The sequence below is a fragment of the Bubalus kerabau genome, chromosome 3 (genome assembly GCF_029407905.1).
Source record: "Bubalus kerabau isolate K-KA32 ecotype Philippines breed swamp buffalo chromosome 3, PCC_UOA_SB_1v2, whole genome shotgun sequence".
NCBI classification, from domain to species: Eukaryota; Metazoa; Chordata; class Mammalia; order Artiodactyla; family Bovidae; genus Bubalus; species Bubalus kerabau.
The window spans coordinates 47,781,768-47,799,624 of NC_073626.1; the positions used below are offsets into that span (position 1 = coordinate 47,781,768).

General features: G+C 39.0%; 1 protein-coding gene across 2 annotated transcripts in view; it reads right to left on the reverse strand.

Moving 5' to 3' along the window:
* Window positions 1-17,857, reverse strand: part of COL21A1 (collagen type XXI alpha 1 chain) — a 251,131-nt gene that overhangs the window by 45,494 nt on the left and 187,780 nt on the right. For both annotated transcript variants that reach the window (XM_055571783.1, XM_055571782.1), the window contains one exon: window positions 3,974-4,027. In XM_055571783.1, coding sequence (XP_055427758.1) covers window positions 3,974-4,027 — 54 coding nt within the window. The remainder of the gene's footprint in view (window positions 1-3,973; window positions 4,028-17,857) is intronic.

Consider the following 17,857-nt stretch of genomic DNA (forward strand, 5'->3'; position numbering starts at 1 on the left):
GTCATGTAGACTCTTCCTTATGCATACATATTCAGAGAGTATGATATTTTCTGTAAACATAGAATATTATATTTTTATACTATGGTTTACTTACATAATAAAGTATCAGACTTTATTATATTCCAAGAGATTTTCCCAACCCAAGGATCAAACCCAGGTCTTCCACTTTGTAGGCGGATTCTTTACCAGCTAAGCCACCAGGGAAGCCCAAGAATACTTGAGTGGGTATCCTATACCTTCTCCAGCAGACCACCCCAACCTAGGAATCGAACCGGGGTCTCCTGCATTGCAAGCAGATTCTTTACCAGCTGAGCTACCAGGGAAGCCATTATATTTTATGTAAACATAGACTATTATATTTTTATACTATGGTTTACATACACAATAATGTAGAGACATTTAAATTATTCCAATTTTTCAATATGATGAATAGTACAGAGCAGACAGATGGGATGAAAGTTACTAAACAAAATCATGCAAAAATGTAGAAAAATATGAAGTGGACAAAAGAAGTTTTGCAAAACACATGAGAAGTTAACAAAATTGATGAATCAGAAAATTCTAATGATTGAAGAGCTTCACTTTTAACCAAATTGTCATTTAAACCTGTTTATCTACTTGCTTTGAACCCAAATATTTTTAATCAATACATGTGCTATGAAGAGTTTGGTGTGTATCAGTATGGGCTTTTTACATAGATTTGTTACATAAATGATGGTTAAAGATTAGACTAGTGTACTCATCTCCAAAGGCTGCTATAAAAATATACCATAAACTTTGTAGCTGAAAGCAACAGAATGCTATTCTCTCACAGCTCTAGAGGCTGGAAGTCTGCACTCCCCCAGAGGCTCCAGGGGAGACCATCCCTTGCGTTTTCTGCCTTCTTGCCAGCATCCCTTGGTTTGCGGCCCCATCACTCCAATATCACTGTCTCCCTTGAGAAACTTCAGTTCTGCTCTTGACTGATTAGATCTGCTTCCCTTCAGACAAGCCAGGACAGCCCACATCAAAGATCCTTAATCACACCTACAAAGACCCTGTTTTCAGATACAATAACACTTACCTGTTTTAGTTATTAAGATCTGATACCCTGGCGGGGAACACTTTTCAGTCTACTATACCTAGTAGATTCTTAGAAATTCTAGAAATCTACCTAGTAGATTCATAGAGATTCTTCTAAAACTGTCTTGAATTTGACCTACTTTTTCTTATTGGAATTACATTAGTCCCCATTTTCTGTATCTATGCTAATTATGCAAATCATGGGCCTCTTCTTTAAATGGCTTTGCTACTGTCCCATTTGAAAATATAGGATCACCTCCCCAGCTGAAATAAATTCTTCTTGACTCTACTTCCTGTTCATTGCTCGGTCTTCCTGCATCTCCATCTGTGATGTAAGACCTTGAGAACCATCCTTTTTCATATTGCTCACATCCAATTGACCCCTGGACATTATTGTTGCTTTCTTAGTTCATTTCAAATTAGACACCCTCTCCTCTTCCCAACTCTGAATGTCCCTGCTTTAGTGGGAGGTGGGGCTATAGGGCTCAGCTGGCCTCCTGTCATGCTCTGCCCTCCACCTCAGCCCACTTCCCATTCTCATTCTGCTGTTGGAGTGACATTCCTAAAATGTCACTGAACACCTTGCTTCCCTCCTTAGAACCCTGACAGCTCTCAGATTCAAGTCCAAATAGCACAGACATGCAAGACACGTTTTAATTTGGCCTCTACCTACCCCCGCAACCTCATTTATTATTTCTATCCCATCCCCTCCATCTATTCTAAGCAGTCGACTAATGTCAGTTTTCTCATGTTTTGAAACATGTTACAGGTTGCTGCCTTAGGAGGCCAAACAACTGCTGCTAAGTCGCTTCAGTCATGTCTGACTCTGTGGGACCCCATGGACTGCAGCCAACCAGGCTTCTCCGTCCATGGGATTCTCCAGGCAAGAACACTGGAGTGGGTTGCCATTTCCTTCTCCAATGCATGCATGAAAGTGGAAAGTGAAAGTGAAGTCGCTCAGTCGTGTCTGACTCTTAGTGACCCCATGGACTGCAGCCTACCAGGCTCCTCCATCCATGGGATTTTCCAGGCAACAGTACTGGAGTGGGGTGCCATTGCCTTCTCCCGGCCAAACAACTAGACAACTCTTTTTCCTCCTCCAGAATTTGGCCAAGAGAGCATCCTGTTTACTCTTTAAATAGATAAATTTTATACAGTAGTATGTGAATCATATCTCAATAAATGGTTATTAAAATAAGAATACATCCTTTTCAATGATGTCCCATTTAGCATCACATACATCTCTGCCAACTTTGCAAGCCTCCTCCATCCCCACCTCGTGTCTCACTCCAGAACATTTTATACAATGTTTTTGTCTATTGGTACATCTGACTCCTTGAGGGCATGACCATGACAAATTCATCTTCATTTCCTCCTCAATTAATATAATGTCTGGCACAAAGCAGACAGTAGACGCTTATTGAATGAATGACCAAAAGATAATAATTCTTAAACACAGTGATATATGGTTGAAACAAATGCTAATAAATCCAGCAAGTGGTAGAACTGAGTTTGTTACCTGGATTGAAATTAACTGAGAATCATTTGCCACTCAGAAAGTAAATTACCCTTAGGACTAAAGTACTCTTATGTGAAACGAATCGCCAGTCCAGGTTCGATGCATGATACAGGGCTCTCGGGGCTGGTGCACTGGGATGACCCAGAGGGATGGGATGGGGAGGGACGTAGAGGGGGTTCAGGATGGGGAACACATGTACACCCGTGGCGGATTCATGTCAATGTGTGGCAAAACCAATACAATATTGTAAAGTAATTAGCCTCCAATTAAAATAAATAAATTTAAAAATAAATAAATAAATAAATAAAGTACTCTTAGGATTGATCAATACCAGCCTTTAAGTTTCAAAGAACAGGCCTGTGCATACAGTTGTACTTTAAAGCAATATCGTCATTTCCCAGTAAAATACATCCTTTATCCTCAATTTTAATTACAAGAGTTAGTGTTCACATTTATCAATGTTTGCAGGGATGAATCACCATCCTGCTTCTACAAGCTGTGTTTAACTTTAAAGCGTTTATATAAGCTCTCTGTCCTTCCTACTTAAGCACCACTAATTTTCTTGGCTGCCACATTTATAGAACAAATAAAGTGAACACATTCCTTTTAGTGGGGCCAAATATCTTCATCACAAATACTTAAAACCAGCATCACACACAACAGAGGAGTCTTCATTTCTTTGCATCACAAAATCTAATACAATTTTTTTTCCTGTTTTTCAAAGCTTTTTCACACACGAAAAAATATCTGATCTTTGGTAAAGATCAATCTTCATGGGATATATTTCTAAAAACCAAAGTTTCAGTGACTGGCAAAATAACAGAAAAACATAATGATATACACTCTTAATTGGAAGAGAATACAGACCAGAAGAATTATATCCAGATAACATGGGCAAACTTTATATATTTAATCTTCTAATTGCTTTCCCAACAGAGTACATCTGGTGCAGCAAACCTTGCTTCCTTCCCACCAGTCAGCAGGAAGGACAGAGGAGTCAGAGAAAAAGGATTACATGATCTTTCCTTCCCTTCTCTGAACTGATGGCATGGGCAGAGGAGGGGATGAAGTCCCACTCTATAACTCCCAGCTTTCTATCTGCCGGTTTAGGAGGAGAGGTTAAACCTAAATACCTTCACTATCCACTGCCATGATTCCTTGTCATGTCAAGCACCTGCTTGTCATTTTTGTGATACAGATTCATTCAGTACATAAATTTCCTGTTAGCAAAACCTTACCCAGTTTGTAAAAGAAGGCTGACTATCTTAATACTTTACAGCATTCCACAGTTCCTATACATCTGGGAGGAGAAGAGGAGAACTTAAATAGTCAAAGGATTTCATGATGGATGTAGAACATCATCCTTTAGAACTGAATCCAGAAGGTACTCACAGGTTCTCCTCGAGATCCATCCTGCCCCGGAGCACCTGGTGGTCCTGCTTCTCCCTTTTAATGATAAAAAGAAACAGAGAATGCCATTTGCAGGTATGCTCACTAAAATAGTAATATGCAGCATTACGTATATGCAACATTACCAGCTTCCCCGGGGGCTCAGTTGGTAAAGAATCCGCCTGCAATGCGGGAAACCTGTGTTCGATCCCTGGATTGGGAAGATCCTCTGGAAGAGGGCCTGACAACCCACTCCAGTATTCTGGCCTGGAGAATCCCCATGGACAGAGTAGACTGGCAGGCTACAGTCCATGGGGTCGCCAAGAGTTGGACATGACTGAGAGACTAAGCACACAGCACATATATACCAAAGCGCATTAGATACAGAAAATTAAAATTACCTCTGGATTTCTTTCCTCATTTAAAAAAATTTGAAGTTTAGTTAATTTACAATGCTGTATTAGTTTCAGGTGTACAGCAAAGTCATTCAGTCACACGTACATATGCAGGCATATATATATACATATGTGTGTGTGTGTGTGTGTATAGTTTTTGAGGGTTTTTTTCCATTATATATATATATATATATATATATATATATATATAGTTTTTGAGGTTTTTTCCCATTATAGTTTATTACAAGATACTGAATATAGTTCCTTGGGCTATACAATAGGTCCTTGTTGTCTGGATTATTGATATCAACTTTTCCTGACATCAAATAACTCATTCTGAAATCCATAAGGTGACTGTATAAACATCAAACCTATACATGACAGAAGATAATGGAGTAGTCATAAGATAACTGAGATACATGTATACTCATTCTTAGGAGAACAGGATGATTCTGTCTTCAAAGTAAATGCGACTTATATTTACATCAGTCCTTTTCATAGTTTTACTTTTACTTTAAAACTGATCACCCTGTTGGATATGTGACCTTACCCCTCAAGAGTTACATTTTAAAATCAAAACAAAGCTTTCATTAAGAATGTAGTTACTATAGGTTATTACTTGAAATTATTCAGCACTTTAATCTGGTATTAGTTTAAAATAAACATATATAATGTGTATTTTAGGTAGCTGTTAAAATTATAATAGTTTTCAGTTATATATCTTTAAATTATTCTGCTCAAATTATTTATGCACCTTATTTTACATCCACTTTCTGGCATGCTCTAAGTTTTGAATCCATTGCTAGCATGCAAAAACATATCATGACATTATGCTTACTAAAAAATAAGTATTAGCTGAATTTAATTCTAAAGGGTATAATATCCACAGATCAATATGGCCATTAAACTGTCTGGACAAAAATACAGGGCAGTTGGGAAAAGTCCCTTGAAATAGATGTTTTAGGCTTCTTAAAACCTATTGGTCATAAAGAGCCATGAGGTTGTATGTCTGTTTGGCAAAGTATTATGTCTTAACAAGCAAAGTTCTCTGCAAACAATTATGCCACATGTGAATTGTACCAGAGAGTACATTTCATTGGATATGAGAGCAAAATAGAAAGTAGAACCAAAATGAAAATATTTTTCTTGTAAATAACTCACATATCTGAGTCCAGGTAAGTTTAAAAGGTGGAGGCGGGGGCGGGGGGGAAGTCTCAGAATACATGTGTTAAAGCACGTGTCAACACCATTTTTCATAGCTTCATATCCTAATGAACTCCCCAAATTGTAAAAAATGAACCACAGAGGAAGAACCAATAACACTTGGCTAACACAATCACCCTTAGAAAAAAATCCAACTATAACACATTATATAAACACTGCTTCTCCCACTTTTATGAATTCTTGCATTCCATTAGCACAGTTACAACTAAAGCCAAATATTTCATCTATTCCAGTTTTATTTACAAACACTAGATGACAGTTGAGAATAGAAGGGGGCAAAAGATAATGTTTTCCTGTAAATTAACCAAACTAGAGGTCAGGGTGGTCCTACCAACCCAATATTTCTACAGAAAAGTTTATAAAAATACCAAAGAGAAACAAAAATGGCTGTCAGATTCACAAAAGCAACAAGTTCAAAAGCCTGAAAATTTAGAGAAAAGAACTATGTCAAGTTCTGACACTGGAGGATCAGTACTGCAGCTTTGGGCAGGAAAAAGCTCTTTGCAAGCAAGAGCTCTCAGCAAAATGTCCCTTTGTCTTGACACTAACTTTAAACCAGGAACCCTTTGTTCTACTTATCTCCAGTCCTGACACACTTTTCAGATCTTTGGATCACACAATATTTTGCCTAACTTTCTGATTCTTTCTGGAGATAAAAGAAGTATAATAGAAGTGAAGAATAAGCATTTGACAGATGATCAGATACCTTCCCCAGCTTCTGGTTCAGTAATCTTCCAAACAAACTGTGGGAACCAGACAAGATCTAAAGAAAGATTATGAGGAGTCGACAAGCCTGCACTCAAGCGGCACACAGCGGGGCTGGCAAGGACTCTGACCCCCATCCCAGTGATCGACTGATATTGCTTCCTACTTCTTTTGAAAGCTTTCATGGCTGAGCAGAATCTTCAGAGATGTTTTTGGGAGACACAAGTTCACCTTCTCCCTAGACAGCTGACATTCTGATTAAAGGCGACTTTCCTCCCCACCAACATTTGTGAGTATTGATTTTGTAAAAGTTGAGCAGCAGGACCCAATTTGATCATGTAAGGAGGAACCACCCATGTCAGTGGTTCTCAAGGATGGTCCCTACTCAAGCCAGATCAGCTTCACCTCACTTGGGAACTTTTCCAAAATGCAAAATTTGGGGCCCTGCTACAAACCCACTGAGTCAGAAATTCTGGATGGTGGGGCCCAGCAATTTATGTGAACAGAAAATTCTGATGATTTGAGAACCATGGCAGACTTGTGAGTCATTAGGTAACTTAACTTCCAGGTATTAGCATATGTGATTGTCATACTGAAGCAAATCCATAGTTTAGATCATCTGTATATAAATTAAAGGGGGCAGGAGAGTTGTCCAACAGTTGTTCAGTTGCTCAGTCGTGTCCAACTCTTTGCAACCCCATGGACTACAGTAAGCCAGATTTCCCTGTACTTCACCATCTCCCAGAGAAGCTGAAACTCCAATACTTTGGCCACCTGATAGGAAGAGTTGACTCAATGGAAAAGAACCTGATTCAGGGGAAAAGTGAAGGCAGGAGAAGGGGACAACGGAGAATGAGATGGTTGGATGGCATCACTGACTCAATGGACACGAGTCTGAGCAAACTTTGGGAGATGGTGAAGGACAGGGAAGCCTGGCATGCTACAGTCCATGGGGTCGCAAAGACTCAGAGATAACTGAGTGAACAACAACAACATATTCACTGAGTCAGTGATGCCATTCAATCATCTCGTCCTCTGTCATCCCTGTTCCTCCTGCCTTCAATCTTTCCCAGCATCAGGGTCTTTTCCAAAGAGTAGGCTCTTCCCATGAGGTGGCCAAAGTATTGGAGCTTCAGCTTCAGCATCAATCCTTCTAATGAATATTCAGGGTTGATTTCCTTTAGAATTAACTGGTTTGATCTCCTTGCAGTCCAAGAGACACTCAAGAGTCTTCTCCAGCACCACAGTTCAAAAGCATGAATTCCTCAGTGCTCAGCCATCTTTATGGTCCAACTCTTGCATCCTTACATGACTGCTGGGAAAACCATAGATTTGACTAGATGGACCTTTGTTGGCAAAGTAATATGTCTGCTTTTTAGCACTTTTCTTCCAAGGAGCAAGCGTCTTTTAATTTCCTGGCTGCAGTTACCATCCGCAGTGATTTTGGCGCCCAGGAAAATAAAATCTGTCACTGTTTACACTTTTTCGCCATCTATTTGCCATGAAGTGATGGGATCAGGTGCCATGATCTTAGTTTTTTGAATGCTGAGTTTTAAGACAGCTTTTCACTCTCCTCTTTCACATTCATCAAGAGGCTCTTTGGTTCCTCTTCGTCTTCTGACATAACAGTGGTGTCATCTGCATATCTGAGGTTATTGATATTTCTCCCAGCAATCTTGATTCCAGCTTATGATTCATCCAGCCCAGCAGTTTGCATGATGTACTCTGCAAATAAGTTAAATAAGCAGGGTGACAATATACAGCCTTGACGTACTCCTTTCCCAATTTTGAACCAGTCCATTGTTTCATGTCCAGTTCTAACTTTGCTTCTTGTCTTGAATACAGGTTTGCCCAACAGTAGGAACGACTAATTTGGGATTACATAACCACTTTGGTTGGTAAAGACTTCCCCTTTCATTACTTTGATCATTAACTCCATCTTAATATGTTACTCTGATTAAGAGGTTTTTTTTTTTTTTTTAAAAAGTCACCATCAGGAGGAGGAGCCAAGATGGCGGAGGAGTAGGACGGGGAGAACACTTTCTCCCCCACAAATTCATCAAAAGAGCATTTAAACGTGGAGTAAATTCCACAAAACAACTTCTGAATGCCGGCAGAGGACATCAGGCACCCAGAAAAGCAGCCCAACTCTTCGAAAGGAGGTAGGAAAAAATATAAAAGACAAAAAAAGAGACAAAAGAGGGAGGGACGGAGTTCCGTCCCGGGAAGGGAGTCTTAAAAAGAGAGAAGTTTCCAAACACCAGGAAACCCTCTCACTTCCGAATCTGTGCCGAGCTTTGGAAGCACAGAGGGCAACATAAAAGGGAGGGGGAAAAAAATAAACAATTAAAAATCGCGGATTGTGAGCCCTACGGTAACTCCCCCAGCGGAGAAGCAGCGCAGACGCCTGCACACGGCATTAGCAAGCGGGGGCTGGGCAGGGAAGTGCGGCGCGGGCTGTGTCCCTTAGAGTAAGAATCGGGCCAAATGTCCTGAGCGCTATCTGAGCGAAATAATTTGGGCTAGCAAACCAGACTGTGGGATATCTACCACGCGAAAAGCCAGCCCTAACCTAAGACACCGCCAGGCCCGCGCACAGAGCAAAGGACTGAACAGAGATAGCCGGCTGCAGACCTGCCCCCTCCAGTGACAGGCAGCCAGAGCCGGAAGGGGGCAATCGCAGCCCCAGAGAGACACTATCTATAAAACTGTAAGCAGGCTTCTTTGCTAACTAAAACTTCTTGGGGGTCTGGACGGTCAACATCTGCCTGAGAAGGTGCGCCAGTTTTACACCCAGATAACCGAGTGGCGGGGAGGCGATAAGTCGCAGCATTGGCGCCCGCCAAACACCTCATCACCTGAGCTGCTCGACCTGGGAAGAACACAAAACGCAGGCCCAACCGAGTCTGCGCCTCTGAGGACTACCCGAGTGCCTGAACCTGAGCGGCTTGGACCTGGGAGCTCAGCCCAGGGCCGGCCTCTGATTGTTCCCGGCGGAACAACCTAGAGCCCGAGCAGTGTGGGCAGGGAGGCTACACGCCCCGTGAGCGGGGGCAGACCCAGTATCTGTTTGCAGCATCCCTCCCTCCCTCCCCACAGCGCGGCTGAACAAGTGAGCCTAAATTAAAAAAAAAAAAAAATAGTGTCCTCAACCATCCCCTTTGTGTCAGGGCGGGAACCAGACACTGAAGAGATCAGCAAACAGAAGAAGCTATAACAGAGGGAAACGCCTTGGAAGCTACAGGCCATAGATTAAAACCCTGTGGTTACTACGGATTACATAGGAAGGGGCCTATAGATCTTGAGAAATATAAGTCGGACTAAGGAACTGCCAAAAATGAACTGAACCCACAATACTCACAACAAAACCAGAGAAAGACCTAGATATATTTTTACTATTTTTACGATCAATCTTTCTTTCTTTCTTTTTTTTTTAATTAAAAAAAAATTTTTTTAAGTCCTCTATTGTCCTTTAATTTTCACTTTTATAAATATTACTTTGCAAAAAAAAAAAAAAGACCCTATTTTTTTTTCTTCTTCAGCAAACTTCATATATATATTTTATAATTTTTTGACCGTGGTTTTTTTTTTTTTTTTTCTTTTTTCTTTTTCTTCTTTTCTTTAACATTGTATTTTTGAAATTCCAAACTCTACTCTAGATTTTTAATTTTAGCCTTTTGATATATGTTATCAATTTTGTACCTATAGTTTTTTTCATAATTGCTGTGACTTTTTTTTTCCTCTGTTTCTTTCTCTTCTTCTTTTATATAACATCGTATATCTGCAATTCCAAACTCTACTCAAGATTTTTAATTTATGCTTTTTGGTATTTGATATCAATTTTGTACCTGTATTTTCTTTATAATTTTTGCGACATTGTTTTTGTTGGTTTGTTTGTTTTCTCTCTTTATTTTTCTTCTTCTTTTTTTTTTTTTTTTTAACGTTGTATTTTTGAAATTCCAAACTCTACTCTAGATTTTTAATTTTTGCTGTTTGGTATTAGTTATCAATTTTGTACCTGTAGTTTCTTTATTACTTTCACGACCTTGTTTGTTTTTCTTTGTTCGTTTTTTCTCTCTTTCTTTTCCTTCTCCTTTTCATTAACATCGCATTTTTGAAATTCCAAACTCTACTCTAGATTTCTAATTTTTGTTTTTATGTATTTGTTACCAATTTTGTACCTTTAAGAACCCAATCTTCAGGACCCATTTTTCACTAGTGTACGAGATTACTGGCTTGACTGCTCTCTCTCCCTTTGGACTCTCCATTTTCTCCACCAGGTCACCTGTATCTCCTCCCTAACCCCTCTCTACTCTACCCAACTCTGTGAATTTCTGTGTGTTCCAGACGGTGGAGAACACTTAAGGAACAGATTACTGGCTGGATCTGTCTCCCTCCTTTTCATTTCCCCCTTTTATCCTTCTGGCCACCTCTGTCTCCTGCCTCCTTCTTCTCTTCCCTGTATAACTCCGTGAACATCTCTGAGCGGTCCAGTTGTGGAGTGCACATAAGGAAGTGACTACTGGCTAGCCCACTCTCTCCACTATTGATTCCACCTCATCTCATTTGGGTCACCTCTAACTCCCTCCTCCCTCTTCTCTTCTCCATGTAACGCTGTGAACCTCTCTGAGTGACCCTCACAGTAGAGAAACTTTTCATCCTTAACGTAGAGGTTTTATCAGTGGTGCTGTATAGAAGGAGAAGTTTTGAAACTACTGTAAAATTAAGACCGATAACTGGAAGTAGGAGGCTTAAGTCCAATCCCTGACTCAGGGGAACTCCTGACTCCAAGGAACATTAATTGACAGGAGCTCATCAAACGCCTCCGTACTGACACTGAAACCAAGCACCACACAAGGGCCAACAAGTTCCAGGGAAAGACATAACAAGCAAATTCTCCAGCAACAAAGGAACACAGCCCTGAGCTTCAAGATACAGGCTGCCCAAAGTCACCCCAAAACCATAGACATCTCATAACTCATTACTGGACATTTCATTACACTCCAGAGAGAAGAAATACAGCTCCATCCACCAGAACATCGACACAAGCTTCCCTAACCAGGAAACCTTGACAAGCCACCTGTACAAACCCACACACAGCGAGGAAACGCCACAATAAAGAGAACTCCACAAACTGCCAGAATACAGAAAGGACACCCCAAACTCAGCAATTTAAACAAGATGAAGAGACAGAGGAATAGCCAGCAGATAAAGGAACAGGATAAATGCCCACCAAACCAAACAAAAGAGGAAGAGATAGGGAATCTACCTGATAAAGAATTCCAAATAATGATAGTGAAATTGATCCAAAATCTTGAAATTAAAATGGAATCACAGATAAATAGCCTGGAGGCAAGGATTGAGAAGATGCAAGAAAGGTTTAACAAGGACTTAGAAGAAATAAAAAAGAGTCAATATATAATGAATAATGCAATAAGTGAAATTAAAAACACTCTGGAGGCAACAAATAGTAGAATAACAGAGGCAGAAGATAGGATTAGTGAATTAGAAGATAGAATGGTAGAAATAAATGAATCAGAGAGGATAAAAGAAAAACGAATTAAAAGAAATGAGGACAATCTCAGAGACCTCCAGGACAATATTAAACGCTACAACATTCGAATCATAGGGGTCCCAGAAGAAGAAGACAAAAAGAAAGACCATGAGAAAATACTTGAGGAGATAATAGTTGAAAACTTCCCTAAAATGGGGAAGGAAATAATCACCCAAGTCCAAGAAACCCAGAGAGTCCCAAACAGGATAAACCCAAGGCGAAACACCCCAAGACACATAGTAATCAAATTAACAAAGATCAAACACAAAGAACAAATATTAAAAGCAGCAAGGGAAAAACAACAAATAACACACAAGGGAATTCCCATAAGGATAACAGCTGATCTTTCAATAGAAACTCTTCAAGCCAGGAGGGAATGGCAAGACATACTTAAAATGATGAAAGAAAATAACCTACAGCCCAGATTATTGTACCCAGCAAGGATCTCATTCAAGTATGAAGGAGAAATCAAAAGCTTTTCAGACAAGCAAAAGCTGAGAGAATTCTGCACCACCAAACCAGCTCTCCAACAAATACTAAAGGATATTCTCTAGACAGGAAACACAAAAATTGTGTATAAATTCGAACCCAAAACAATAAAGTAAATGGCAACGGGGTCATACTTATCAGTAATTACCTTAAACGTAAATGGGTTGAATGCCCCAACCAAAAGACAAAGACTGGCTGAATGGATACAAAAACAAGACCCCTACATATGTTGTCTACAAGAGACCCACCTCAAAACAGGGGACACATACAGACTGAAAGTGAAGGGCTGGAAAAAGATTTTCCATGCGAATAGGGACCAAAAGAAAGCAGGAGTAGCAATACTCATATCAGATAAAATAGACTTTAAAACAAAGGCTGTGAAAAGAGACAAAGATGGTCACTACATAATGATCAAAGGATCAATCCAAGAAGAAGATATAACAATTATAAATATATATGCACCCAACACGGGAGCACCGCAGTATGTAAGACAAATGCTAACAAGTATGAAAGAAGAAATTAACAATAACACAATAATAGTGGGAGACTTTAATACCCCACTCACACCTATGGATAGATCAACTAAACAGAAAATTAACAAGGAAACACAAACTTTAAACGATACAATAGACCAGTTAGACCTAATTGATATCTATAGGACATTTCATCCCAAAACAATGAATTTCACCTTCTTCTCAAGCGCACATGGAACCTTCTCCAGGATAGATCACATCCTGGGCCATAAAGCTAGCCTTGGTAAATTCAAAAAAATAGAAATCATTCCAAGCATCTTTTCTGACCACAATGCAGTAAGATTAGATCTCAATTACAGGAGAAAAACTATTAAAAAATCCAACATATGGAGGCTGAACAACACACTGCTGAATAACCAACAAATCACAGAAGAAATCAAAAAAGAAATCAAAATTTGCATAGAAACGAATGAAAATGAAAACACAACAACCCAAAACCTGTGGGACACGGTAAAAGCAGTCCTAAGGGGAAAGTTCATAGCAATACAGGCACACCTCAAGAAACAAGAAAAAAGTCAAATAAATAACCTAACTCTACACCTAAAGCAACTAGAAAAGGAAGAAATGAAGAACCCCAGGGTTAGTAGAAGGAAAGAAATCTTAAAAATTAGAGCAGAAATAAATGCAAAAGAAACAAAAGAGACCATAGCAAAAATCAACAAAACCAAAAGCTGGTTCTTTGAAAGGATAAATAAAATTGACAAACCATTAGCCAGACTCATCAAGAAACAAAGGGAGAAAAATCAAATCAATAAAATTAGAAATGAAAATGGAGAGATCACAACAGACAACACAGAAATACAAAGGATCATAAGAGACTACTATCAACAATTCTATGCCAATAAAATGGACAACGAGGAAGAAATGGACAAATTCTTAGAAAAGTACAACTTTCTAAAACTCGATCAGGAAGAAATAGAAAATCTTAACAGACCCATCACAAGCACGGAAATTGAAACTGTAATCAAAAATCTTCCAGCAAACAAAAGCCCAGGTCCAGACGGCTTCACAGCTGAATTCTACCAAAAATTTAGAGAAGAGCTAACACCTATCCTGCTCAAACTCTTCCAGAAAATTGCAGAGGATGGTAAACTTCCAAACTCATTCTATGAGGCCACCATCACCCTAATACCAAAACCTGACAAAGATCCCACAAAAAAAGAAAACTACAGGCCAATATCACTGATGAACATAGATGCAAAAATCCTTAACAAAATTCTAGCAATCAGAATCCAACAACACATTAAAAAGATCATACACCATGACCAAGTGGGCTTTATCCCAGGGATGCAAGGATTCTTCAATATCCGCAAATCAATCAATGTAATACACCACATTAACAAATTGAACAATAAAAACCATATGATTATCTCAATAGATGCAGAGAAAGCCTTTGACAAAATTCAACATCCATTTATGATAAAAACTCTCCAGAAAGCAGGAATAGAAGGAACATCCCTCAACATAATAAAAGCTATATATGACAAATCCACAGCAAACATTATCCTCAATGGTGAAAAATTGAAAGCATTTCCTCTAAAGTCAGGAACAAGACAAGGGTGCCCACTTTCACCATTACTATTCAACATAGTTTTGGAAGTTTTGGCCACAGCAATCAGAACAGAAAAAGAAATAAAAGGAATACAAATTGGAAAAGAAGAAGTAAAGCTCTCACTGTTTGCAGATGACATGATCCTCTACATAGAAAACCCTAAAGACTCCACCAGAAAATTACTAGAACTAATCAATGACTATAGTAAAGTTGCAGGATATAAAATCAACACACAGAAATCCCTTGCATTCCTATACACTAATAATGAGAAAACAGAAAGAGAAATTAAGGAAACAATTCCATTCACCATTGCAACGGAAAGAATAAAATACTTAGGAATATATCTACCTAAAGAATCTAAAGACCTATATATAGAAAACTATAAAACACTGGTGAAAGAAATCAAAGAGGACACTAACAGATGGAAAAATATACCATGTTCATGGATTGGAAGAATCAATGTAGTGAAAATGAGTATACTACCCAAAGCAATCTATAGATTCAATGCAATCCCTATCAAGCTACCAACAGCATTCTTCACAGAGCTAGAACAAATAATTTCACAATTTGTATGGAAAAACAAAAAACCTCGAATAGCCAAAGCGATCTTGAGAAAGAAGAATGGAACTGGAGGAATCAACCTACCTGACTTCAGGCTCTACTACAAAGCCACAGTTATCAAGACAGTATGGTACTGGCACAAAGACAGAAATATAGATCAATGGAACAAAATAGAAAGCCCAGAGATAAATCCACGCACATATGGACACCTTATCTTCGACAAAGGAGGCAAGAATATACAATGGATTAAAGACAATCTCTTTAACAAGTGGTGCTGGGAACTCTGGTCAACCACTTGTAAAAGAATGAAACTAGAACACTTTCTAACACCATACACAAAAATAAACTCAAAATGGATTAAAGATCTAAACGTAAGACCAGAAACTATAAAACTCCTAGAGGAGAACATAGGCAAAACACTCTCTGACATACATCACAGCAGGATCCTCTATGACCCACCTCCCAGAATTTTGGAAATAAAAGCAAAAATAAACAAATGGGACCTAATTAACCTTAAAAGCTTCTGCACATCAAAGGAAACTATTAGCAAGGTGAAAAGACAGCCTTCAGAATGGGAGAAGATAATAGCAAATGAAGCAACTGACAAACAACTAATCTCGAGAATATACAAGCAACTCCTACAGCTCAACTCCAGAAAAATAAATGACCCAATCAAAAAATGGGCCAAAGAACTAAATAGACATTTCTGCAAAGAAGACATTCAGATGGCTAACAAACACATGAAAAGATGCTCAACATCACTCATTATCAGAGAAATGCAAATCAAAACCACTATGAGGTACCATTTCACACCAGTCAGAATGGCTGCGATCCAAAAGTCTACAAGTAATAAATGCTGGAGAGGGTGTGGAGAAAAGGGAACCCTCTTACACTGTTGGTGGGAATGCAAACTAGTACAGCCACTATGGAGAACAGTGTGGAGATTCCTTAAAAAACTGGAAATAGACATGCCTTATGATCCAGCAATCCCACTGCTGGGCATACACACTGAGAAAACCAGAAGGGAAAGAGACACGAGTACCCCAATGTTCATCGCAGCACTGTTTATAATAGCCAGGACATGGAAGCAACCTAGATGTCCATCAGCAGATGAATGGATAAGAAAGCTGTGGTACATATACACAATGGAGTATTATTCAGCCATTAAAAAGAATACATTTGAATCAGTTCTAATGAGGTGGATGAAACTGGAGCCTATTATACAGAGTGAAGTAAGCCAGAAAGAAAAACACCAATACAGTATACTAACGCATATATATGGAATTTAGAAAGATGGTAACAATAACCCTGTGTACGAGACAGCAAAAGAGACACTGATGTATAGAACAGTCTTATGGACTCTGTGGGAGAGGGAGAGGGTGGGAAGATTTGGGAGAATGGCATTGAAACATGTAAAATATCATGTATGAAATGAGTTGCCAGTCCAGGTTCGATGCACGATACTGGATGCTTGGGGCTGGTGCACTGGGACGACCCAGAGGGATGGAATGGGGAGGGAGGAGGGAAGAGGGTTCAGGATGGGGAACACATGTATACCTGTGGTGGATTCATTTTGATATTTGGCAAATCTAATACAGTTATGTAAAGTTTAAAAATAAAATAAAATTTAAAAAAAAAAAAAAGTCACCATCAGCAACATGTATCAGTAATGAAGTTCCACAATTATTTGAAAATTTAATTTCTTCTTATTCTTTGTACTTCTTCTGACTATCACAAGAGTGATAGTCAAAAGGATACAGAATCATACGAATAAAACAGCATCTACTCTTTATAATGTATAGCAGAGATTCTCCAACTCTAGCTGTACCAGAATCATCTGGAGTGTTAGATAAACTGCAGATGGCGGACCCCACTCCAGAGTTTCTAATTCAACAGGTGCTGATACTGCTGGTCTTGCAACCACACTTTGAGAACCACACTGGTTCTAACCCAGATCTCAAGGAAGAGACTCTACACCCTTTCTGCACTCACCCACCCATCCCTAGTGAACCACAATGGCTTTGTCTGGCTTTGCACTTGGTACTGAGTTTTATAATGGCCAGATTGTTCAGCAAGTATCTCATTTATGTAGGCACTGGTTTCCTGGCTTGCACAGTCTTTAAAGGATAGAAACACATCCTATAGGAGTTTTTTTAATCACCCAGAATGTTTAGAATTGTGGTGAACATAATATAAGACTATATGTACAATTGCTGGAGCATGTCAAGGTAGGCAAAATGGATGATTTATTGTCAAATGCTCGATTTGGGGAAGATAAAGGAAATGGGATAGAGCTATTTGCAAAAGGAAATGGGATAGAGCATTTGTGGACAGAACTATTGCAAATGCTGTCAGAGGATTATGCAGTGTAATTACAATAAGATGATGGCCAGTAATCTTGACCCATGAATGATCTCTTCACTGTTTTAAAAATGTTTCATTGGGAGATGAAAGGAGGATTTCTGCTTATTTTTCTTCCATAAAATTTTCCAATGCTATACACAACTAGTTTATGAAATTCAGTACTGTATCCAGAACTTAACTTCATTACTTGATTCCTTTCATGACCTGGAGATCCTGGTATATACCAATATGTTTGGCTGGTAGGAAAAAAGTCATGTAGCATGTCTCAACGTCTAATTTATCATTTTGCTATTCTATTATTAATTCCTTCCTGATATAAGATAAATAGAAAATGTCATGCTAAACATTATTCCTCAATCCAGTCTCTGCAGCTAATGTCAAAGATGATTTATTCTACAGCAAACCAGTTATTTTTAAAAAGCAAATTTAACCAAAAACAGAGATGTGAAACTTGCATCGCATGTGTATTTCTTTTCATGTGGTGGTCTTTGGTACTTACCCACAAAAATG